Source organism: Arvicanthis niloticus, unplaced genomic scaffold, assembly GCF_011762505.2.
Source record: "Arvicanthis niloticus isolate mArvNil1 unplaced genomic scaffold, mArvNil1.pat.X pat_scaffold_590_arrow_ctg1, whole genome shotgun sequence".
Taxonomy (NCBI): Eukaryota; Metazoa; Chordata; class Mammalia; order Rodentia; family Muridae; genus Arvicanthis; species Arvicanthis niloticus.
Window position 1 is genome coordinate 47,910 of NW_023046212.1, and position 10,548 is coordinate 58,457.

A 10,548-nucleotide genomic window follows, 5' to 3' on the forward strand; every position below is an offset into this window, starting at 1 on the left:
CCTCCCCTTCCCCAAGTACTTCCAGATTGTCTCCCCCATTCCTACCCACCCAAGTTTAAGTTCTTTCTCAAAAAACACAAAATCTCAATATGACAATACACCCCCCCCAAAAAAATCAAGAAAACAAAATAAAACCACATTCAAAAAGAAAGAATGCACAAACATACAAAACCCAGTAAACTGTAACCAAATAAAAGCACATGCAAAAAAACAATTCTGTAGTTCAGTTATATGTTGGTCACCTAGTCCTTAGTATGAATTCTGTCCTGGAGTGGTTGATATACTTAGTGTCACTCTATTGGAGAAAAGTGACCTTTCCTCTTCCAAAAGGTATAAGTGACAATTCAGTTGTTAACTTTTACCCTAGTATCTAGGTTTTCATTCATTCATTCATTCATTCATTCATCCATTAACTCATTCATTTTTAAAAGTATAACAAAATAAAACACAATAAGATGAAACAAAAAGTGTCATGTCATAGTTGGACAAGACAAACCAACAAAGGGAAAAGAGCTCAAGAGAAGGCATAAGAGTCAGAGGCCCACTTGTTCTGACACTCAAGAGTCCCATAAACATGCTAAATTGAAAGTCATAATATATACACAGAAGGCCAGTGCTGATCCACACAGTTGTCTGCATGCTATCTCAGTCTCTGTGAGTTGATATGAGATTTTCTCATGTTGATTTAGAGGGCATGGTTTTTGTGGTCTCCTCTGATCATTAAGCTATTTTTTTCTTCTTCCACAGAGTTCCCTGAGCAATGAGGGGAGGGATTTGATGGAGACATTCCATTTAGGCCTGAGTATTCCAAGGTCTCTCATTCTCGGCATAATGTCTGATTATGGGTCTCTGTATTTGTTCCCATATACTGAAGAAAGAAGCTTCTCTGCTGGTAGCTGAACAAGGCACTGACCTATGAGTATAGCAGAATCTCATTAGGAGTTATTTTACTACTACATAGTTTGACTGTAGGTCTCTGAGCTACCTAGTCTCAGGTTCTTAGTCACCAAAGCTGTGTTGAGTATGGGTTCCATCTAATGGCATGGACCTTAAGTCAAATCAGTTAGTGGTTACTTTTACAAGCTTTGTCCCACCACTGCCCTGGCACATTTACAGGCTATACACCAGTTTAAATAAAAAGTTTATGTCTAGCTTGGTGTTTATGTTTCTCTTTTCAGACTGTCAAGAGTCCTGTACCAAAGGCACTAGAAAATAGAACTGAGAGCTTTTGTAGGCACCAACAAGACATTCATTTTTAATAAGCTGAGTAGACATTATCTTCAACAATGAAGCCTTGCTGTCAGTTTGTGAAGAGTAACCTAATAGTTTTGGCAATGGCTTGCATTGTTTGGGGATTCCCATAAGGCCCCATTTGGCTATCAACTCAATTAGATGCATGGCATCAAATTTTTAAGTTATATATGTGGTAATTATCTGTTGCTGCATAACACATTACTCAAGAATAGAATGTTTTATTGTCTCTCAAAATTATATTTGTTTTGTAAGTTTTCCAGTATGTGGTATCCAATTATAGTAACACAAAACAGACTTAGACAGAAGCAACACACAGCATAACTGATAGTGATTCAGGAACCATATATGAGGATCTAATGATTTATACATAGGTTGACTAACAATTCTTATCCAATCCCCAACTATTCCCTTCTCAGTATTTCCAAAACTAACACGCTCTGCTTTCATGTACTGTCACTGTTTACATACACTCTGCAATTCATGTTTCTGATGCAGTAACAGGTGTACTTCTTATTCTCTTGAAAACTAAGTAAAGATGTGTTTGTTTTCATACAAAACTGATAAAGCAGAGACTAGCAAGTGGGTTATAAAACTCAAAGTACTATACCAGAATAAAATTGGCTTAACTGAGTCATTCCTTGTCAGCATCTCTCATGAAGCAACAGTGAATGGGCCAGCTCAATACACAGTTATTTCATGGTTTAATGGGAAAGGATTCACAAGCATCCTTAATCACAGGACTGCTAAGAAGTCTCAGTTTTTTTGCCATATGAACTTTTCCATAGGTCTATATTATGACATGGATTTTGCCAGAAAAAAATCAATCAAAATGAGAAAGAGAAAGATGGAAACCAATGAGATATCATGGGAAGTAATATCCCTTTGCAATGTTAACTTTATTTGCAAGTCAATAGAGGAGGAAGAAGAGTTTGGGTAGTGATGTGACTATTCGCAGGCAGTAGTCATTAGCGACCTTTTAGAGGCTGCCCATCAGATTTAAAACACCCATGAAGTTAACACAGCCATCTCTGTGTTACTGACTACATCAATCAATCTTGTTTTATGACAAAAATTATAAAACATTTGCACTATAGTATTTTGAAATATAATTGATAAGTAGAGTATTAATAATGAAAGTTTTATGGACAAAATAAGTATTTATCTATATTGTGATTTAATAATAAAGCATGAGATAAATACTGGGCAACAAGATTTCAACTCTCTAAAGTATATTTCTCCATGAATTAGCATTCTGTGGAATTTTGGCTCTTGTTTTAACATCATTTTTGCATCAGTGTGACCAATACCCACTACAATAACTTAAGGGAGGAAACGTTTATTTTGACTCTCAAGTTTAAGTAATTCTCCATGGTCTCTTGGCCCAATGCACTTGGGATGAGCACGTGGGGGCAGTAGCATATAGAAAGGATATACTTTTTCTCTTGATAAGCAAACAAAAAAAAAAAAAAACAAGATCAGGGTAGGAGGTTTTATGATGTGTGTGTGTGTGTGTGTCTGTGTGTGTGTGTGTGTGTGTGTGTGTGTGTGTGTGTTTGTGGATGTTAAATCACTTTGTCAGATCGTTTAAAGTTATGGCCATGCTAGTCTGGCCTTGCACTTGTGATCCTTTTGCCTCTGGACTCTTCAACATATCTTCCTAGAATGTAGCAACACATCTAACTGCATATCATCACTCTTCTCTTGCTTTTTGTCTAGTTTTTCTGGACATACATTTAAATTTCCTGGGCTATCCAATATCTAGAGGTCTTCATGGGAGCTTAGATTGGACATTGAAGTATCTTGAGTTAGCTTCTGGTAGGTAATTTGACCTGTTACAAATTGACTGGACTCCCAGAACCTCTTTTGGACTCTTGGAAGAAGTCTCATAGCCACATAGCTTTTTTTTTTCCAGAGGCTTGCAAAATATTCATTATAAACTAAAAGCATCTTGGAAAAAAACATGCCATTGTGTGAATGCTATACTGTCTTGACATTTCATTCACCAAGTTTATTAGTTCATCATATTTAAATAGTCTGACACATAATTTCCAGATATAGAAAAACTGTAGGCTTTGTCATAACTAGCATAATATGGCATTAGGTACAATTCCCAGGGAGTTTCCAATCTCATCCTAAACTTCATAAGCCTGTTCATAAAAGTCAATATCTCTATCAATATTTGGTCTTCTGAGCTCCCAGTAGAGGATCCATTAAGTATTGTATTGTAGAACCGTTCTAGCCTACATTTCCTCATTCTTCCAAATTCTACCCATAAATCAGTTCCAAAGCTCCAAAAAAACAATGAGTCATTTTTTATTAATCACTTTATACTATTATAAGCAAATCATTAACAGAACAAGCTAAAGGAGGATTTATTTTATATCAGAGTTTGATATTATGTACTTGAGTAAAATATAAGTGTAAAAGGAATGTGGCAAAGAGCCTTCTTCATCTATGGGAAACAAGAAGCAGATAATGAGAGAGGAAGAACCACTGACCTACCTCATCTTGGGTAAGTCTTGCTTCCTAAAATTTCTAGAACATCAACATAAAGACCAAACTTTCAATAAATGAGCCTTGTCATGGTATGCTCCATTTCAAGCCATGCCAACCATGTCTTAATATTGTATTGTATAAGATGTCACTAAGTTAGGAAAGCAAAAAACTAACAGTCTTACATGTTTAGTATTCTATCACAGAACCTATGGAGAGGATTGCAAATATTTAATTCAATGTTCAATGATTATTAAACATAGTTAGTTCTCCACCTTTCCTTGTTAGCTCTCCACATGACTCCAAAATTCATTTGTATTAACTATGTTCACCTATTCATCACCAGAGGATTGTTTGATTATGGTATTAGTTAGATACATTCTTCAAAGATGCATTTTTATAAGCAAAGAATAAGTACCATGTCAATCTCTAGATGATATAAACAGAATCCAACTTAGTTATCTTAATTATTTTTATTGAGTGTGGCAGACACAGGTACTCCTTTTAATTATATGATAGTTCTTGAATACACAGGATGTCTTGACAAATTATAAAAAGAGCTATATGGCTTTAAAAGTTTGTGGCCAAAGAGTTTGTTGGCAAGCTCAGCCCAAGTTCAGTTTTTGTTGTTGGTGGTGGTGGTTGTATTTGTTTTGTTTGTTTTATTCTCTTTTCCAATGTCTTTATTACTTTATATTGAAGATAGCTCAGGAGGTAACCTCTGGCTTCCAAGTTCCTTCTCTGCCTTCATCAGGATGAACCACATCAATGAACAGTCTCTTGGAAGAGTTTCTTCTAATTCCCTTGACCACTCTCTGTTCAAGGAAATACTCCCCTCAGAATGCCAATACAATCAGGCAATCTTAATTTGAATAGATTAAGGTATTTTAGAGCCCCATTTATAATTATAGGGTATCTACATTTTGGTGGACAGGAATGGGAGGAACACACACACATTCAGAGCAAAACTTGGTGGACTAAAAAGCCTCAGGAGTATGGGGAGAATGAATAGATGAGCTTGGCTGAAGTGAATACTGAATGAAGTGGCAAGAGGAAGGAGTGATGTGTTTGGTACAACTAAGAAATCCAATGTATTCTGGGATACATTTGGGGCCTGTAAGCATTCTCAAAAGAAAAGTAGATGACTAGGGTTGATTACGTTTTTGTAAGAAAACAACTGTGGCTAAGAGAAATAAAAAAATCTAATATTCAAGAGCAGAGAGCTTGAAACTTTTAAAGATGATAACAACACGCCATCTATTCAGCTGAAGTGTTTTTCATTCTGATGTCCTATAAACCAATCACAGAAAGAGCAGGGCAAGGTCTAATGGATGACGCCACATATGAAACATAACATATCCAGGCAGCAGAAGGCTGTTAAAGCAACACAGATTTCATTGTACAGTATTAACTTAGAATTTTCTTGCTCGGGATAATTTTGAATAAAATATATCCTGAATGCATGGTGGGGTATAAAGCAGACAACTATGACCAACAGGAAGAAAAAACTCTTGATTTGAGCTCTGTACTCTTGATGGGCCCACATATCAGGCCAATAGGCTTTTATCAAACGAAGAATGACAATTAGCTGGGTCAGAAAGAGGACCAGAACTGTTGTCATCATAATGACAATTATAGAGTAGTTTGTGATGATTATGTCCTTGCAGTTGAGAGATCTATGAAACTCAAAGCATCGTTGTTGCTCTGTATAACTCGGATCTGTGCCATACTGTAAAAAAAATATTGGTAAAAAGATGAAGCTTCCTGCCATCCAAATAATAATACTCAGAGCCACAGCATGGAACTTTTGTAACTGTTGCATTTGGAGTTTCTTAAAGTAGATGAGCAACCGAAGTGTAACAATGGCCACATAAAAAACAAAGGTAAAGTACATGTGAGCGTATATAATACCACTAACCATCCGGCAGGTAAAAGATCCAAACTTCCAGACTGCTGAGATATAGTAGCTGAGGCGGAATGGTAGACTAATCAGGAGAAGGGAATGCAGCACGATGATATTAATGATGATCGTGGCAACCGCTGATTGGCTTTTCCTCTTGAGCATCATGTGTGACATCATAATTGTGCCAACGCTGCCTCCAAATAAGACCACACTATAAGCTGTTGTCAGAATTGCCCTGCAGTAGGCTTCACAGACTTGCCCTGCTGTAGGCATCACCACGCTTGAGCCATTTGACAGAATGGCTACATTCATCTCATCCATGGTTTATCATGAAGAAATCAGATCAGAAACTGTCAAATCAAAAGTTTTACAAAATTATGGTTGACATACTGAAACTATGAAATTATGTACAAATATGGAACTTATCAGTCCTTGAGGAGTCTTTTAAAACCTTGAAACCATACAAAAGAAGTACTGTTGTAAATTCCACCCAGCAATTCAAACATACTGAAGACAAGAGTGAGTGAAATTAAATAACGAAGTTAGGTGGGCTTGAATGTAAATTCCATAACTGTGCTCTTATATATTCAATAAACAGATAATGCTCATGTATACATATCAGGACAAGTGCACTATCGGGAGAGAGAAATGTGTAGATGCAGTCAAATGCAAAACAGCATCAAACTTCTTCAATCATTGAATTGAATTGTGTGTGTTGTACATGTGTGTTCACACTGTGTGCATGTACACTCACTCATGTGCCCACCCATGGTCTGTTAGCAACAGGTTATCTTCCTCAGTGGCTCTCCATTTTAACTTTTGACACAGAGTTTCTCATGACTCCTGGAACTTTTCAACACACATGGCCTAACTGGCCATCCACACCCTGGGATTTGACTGTCTCCAGACCCTTCTCCTATCTCCCAGTACTGGGGTTATAGAAAAATGCCTCTGTCCATTCCTAGCTTTTATTTGGATCTTGGGTACCCAGACTCACATCCTTCTGTTTATACTGAGCCTCTTCCAGCCAATAAATAGTATTTAAAGGCAACATATTCATGATACAAAAATTAACCAAATTTAAATGAAGCTGGGATCAGTAGACCCAGTGCACATTCAGATCAGATTTATAAATATGACCCCCTCAAGTTTCAGGCAAAAGAATTTATAACAATGCAGAGAAAACTCAGACAGATCATGTCACTATCACAGGAAGGTGTGTCATGTGACCTTGAGTCCCCCCAACTCCTCAACAGTTTTGACCATGTAGTTCCCTAGCACTTGCCTATCCCGGGACCTCTTTCTGCTTAAACCTGGCTACTTTCATACACTGGTGTGTTCAATTTGGTAAACTGGTGTTGGAGGATGGTTTGCTTGGTTGTTACTTAAGTTTTTCAAGTGTGCATTTGAGGGGCAGATCATTCCATCAGCAGTAAGACTGAGGTGGCTTGCAGCCATCCAGTAAATCTAGACAGTGCAGTTCTGTATTTTGAGGCTGAGGAGGGACATGAGCCACTGCAGTTTCAACAACTTCTGTGGAAGGAGGAAGGCTGTGCTGGGTGCAGTTAATGGTTATTTAGACATTCAGTGAGCTAGTTGGCTCCAGATGACCTCATGATTTAAAAAAAAATCATAATTTTTAATATTAAGCCATAAGAGGAAGTTTAAGCTCTTGACCTTTACTCTGTCATGATAGTTAATTACGATATTTTAAATTACTACACAAATATATATATTTAATAAATATCTGTTTTAAACAATAACAATTTCTCAAGACCTCTGTCTTAACATTATGAGACTCAGACATTGAGGCTCCAGATTCTTGAGTGGGTCTGAAGTTTGTCCTCATGTGTCATTTGCCAACCTGTCAAGAGGCACAGTAGAATTATTTGTGTCTCAGTGAGAAGTCATTTGCATGGCAAGTCTAAAGATTCTGAAGTTTTTCCACAAATACAACATTTTTCTTGAAAAGAATAGCTGTTTTCTTTTAAAGAAATTCAGTTGACTAGAGCATAGTTTTCCCTCAATAAAATTTTATGTTAAAATTAGATTTTTTTCAAATCTAAGTATATGATTTAAGATTGAAACTAATTAAATAGTTTTGAAATTTATATAAAATTTGAATTTAATTTGAAACTAACTAGGCCTAGATTATGGTACAGTTCCTTTATGGTGCTGTTCCTCAGCTTAGCTGGGCACCTCCAGAGGCAGAGGAGAAAATTTGGAGAAAGACAAGTAGCTCTGCTGTTAAGCAGCTGCTTTAACAATGGGACAGGTAATTAAACTTCCCTTTAGTTATAAAAAAGTCGAATGATGCCTCCCTTCAAGAATTAACTTGGATTACATCTGTATAGTAAATTGAAGTCATAACATTTGCAGGAAAAGACTCAGACATGAACAGCAAGAAGAACCTAGACACAAAATAATCTGTGTGCATACATACACCTATGTGTTGGCATGTAATATGTGTGTATGCTAAGTCTGGAAATTAGAAGAGAGCATGACATAGAGAAAGAGATCTTAAAAGAAAGGAAAAAAATAGAATTACATTTTAAAAGGTGGACATTTGAAGGAAGATAGATAGCCCAGACAGAGGTGAGTGGAGGAGATGGTTTAGCACAGCATGGGAGGGGATGGATAAGAACCATATAATGGTGCACATGTGTGAAAACATTGTAACAAACAGAACTTCGTGTACTTACTTTAGAAAACAGTAAACTGATAAATAAAAGAATTCAACAGGTTGTCTGACATCTCAGACAGACCTAACCTGCCTTTGGTTATTTCTCAGGAACTTGCTAAATTTTCTCTCAAAATTGTACCTAGTGACCACAGCCCCATTTCACAACCTTAGCCTTCAAAAACCTATAATGAATTCTGTGTATTTCTTTGCTCATTTAAACCAAGCACCAAGATTTCTAGAGACTCCATCGTCTAAACCTAAACACAGCCATCCAAAGTACCTGCCTGCTTCTTCCCAGTTGTGATCGATCCTGGTGGAAAACTCAAGGCGCCCGTGGTCATCTGTTGTTTTACATCAAAGCAGGCAGTAAACGCAGTTGCTGGAACCAAGACTATCCTAGCCCAACAGCCAACACAATCCTCAGTGTGGCGACAGTGCGGGGACTAGCTCAAGCCTTGCACTGAAGGCTCAAGAAGCCCAGCCAAGATGCAGAGTCCTGATAAGTGAAGCCTCTGAGTTCAAACGGACTGACGTTGATTCAACAGTGGGGCAGATTCAAACAGAGATTTTGTTTTCAGAGCCAACGACTTATTCATAAAGTTAAAATGAAAACCGCAGAGGGATTTTTCCAACGCTGTTTCTCATCCTGCTTTCAGGTACCACCCCAAATGTTCTGTACTCAGAATAAGAACTGTATGAGGAAATACTTTCTAGATAGCTTTCTCTCTGGTGGAGTCACCTCACGTTCCATTGTTCACGGGCTCCCTTCTCCCAGGCTCTCTCCCAGGCTTCGCTCCCAAAGAGATCAGGCTGCTCTTTGGAAACGCGATTCTTTTGGAGTTCCACCTTTTTGCTGATGTCACTTCTACAGAGGGTTTGCTTCTTCCAAAGGTCCCATCTTTTTTCACGAGCTGTCTTGCCTTCTGTTCTAACCTTAGCTGTCTTAAGACATTGAAACATACTGTAAAAGAAGTGTAAACTTAGTACTACAGAAAGATAAAAGGGACCAATACACCTTCAATGGTTGCAGACACACCTGCTGTGAATCATACCAAGGTTCAACTACCGAAACTAAAATCAATGGAGATGTTATTGTCTGGCAAGCTCATTTATGTCCTACCTTTGAGCATCAGTGGAGACTATTTTCAAATTGCTTTCGGAAAAAAAATCACCTGTACCTGTGCTATCTGCTACTAAATGGTCCAACAGTACTTATCACTTTGAAGACATAAAGGAACTGAATTTACTTGTAACAGACCCATCTGCTTAATTATTTGAATAAAACTTAAACAAAAGACAAAACTTTGGCTCTCATTAAGAAAGTAAAAATTTTACCGAATCAACTCAGCTAGAAAAAGAAAACTAACTACGCCCAGAAACAATTTTCAACCAATTGTAAGGATCTCAATTTTTAAGTCAAATTAATTCATAAAATATAAAATCTGGGTCACAGCTCAGATTTGGATGTATTAATCTGACGATCTTGAACTTTTTCAAATAACTTGTTCCTGGAATCTGTATGCTAATGTATGTTCCCATAGAAACGGTGCTATGTTTAGAGGTTGCTTGTATGAGGAAGAAAAACTGGGAAATAGGTTAGTTGCAACCAACAGCAGAGAATAAAAATAAAGCAAGTGTAATGAAAACTGTGCACTGTGCAGCTATTGTCACACTGATGGCACGCATGTCTGCTAAGATGTGTGCATGTTCTGTCATGGCAGGAGGAGTGCAGCACCCGCACACTGTCTCCACTCAGTCAGATGCGGCATTTGCTCCATGCAGACATGAAAATTCTTTAACAAGGAATAACCAGTCCCTAACAAGACAGCCTAAAAAGTGATTTACTTCAGGATAATACTATCTTTTTATTTAACCAAAACTCAGAGGTAAGGACATTATCACCAAGTAGAGGCAGATACAGGGAGACGATGTCATCCCTACTCCACCAGGAAACACATGGTGGGAGGCTTTCTGTTAGAGGAACAGTTCATTTATTTTCTACTATTTTTTAAGTTGAATTAATTTACATTAACTACACAAAAGGGATGTTTTTGACATCTAAATACATGTATATTATATATTTTTCTTGGATTTCTTTCCAGACTCACTTTTCTGGTGTTCTTTCTCCCTTTTCAGTGTCTTTTTCCTCTGCTCAAACAATCCCTACAGTTACTCCACACTCACGTGTGTGCATTTGCACAGGCTGTATGTCAGA

General features: G+C 37.4%; 1 protein-coding gene across 1 annotated transcript; it reads right to left on the minus strand.

Moving 5' to 3' along the window:
- Positions 1 to 4,255: 4,255 nt before the first annotated feature.
- On the minus strand, positions 4,256 to 8,977 carry LOC117702226 (putative G-protein coupled receptor 141). The gene is made up of 2 exons (XM_034493474.2): positions 8,614 to 8,977; positions 4,256 to 6,000 (listed from the first exon to the last, which is right to left on the minus strand). Exon 2 carries the CDS (start codon positions 5,969 to 5,971, stop codon positions 5,072 to 5,074), a length of 900 nt encoding a protein of 299 aa, XP_034349365.1. The 5' UTR covers positions 5,972 to 6,000; positions 8,614 to 8,977; the 3' UTR covers positions 4,256 to 5,071.
- Positions 8,978 to 10,548: the final 1,571 nt, after the last annotated feature.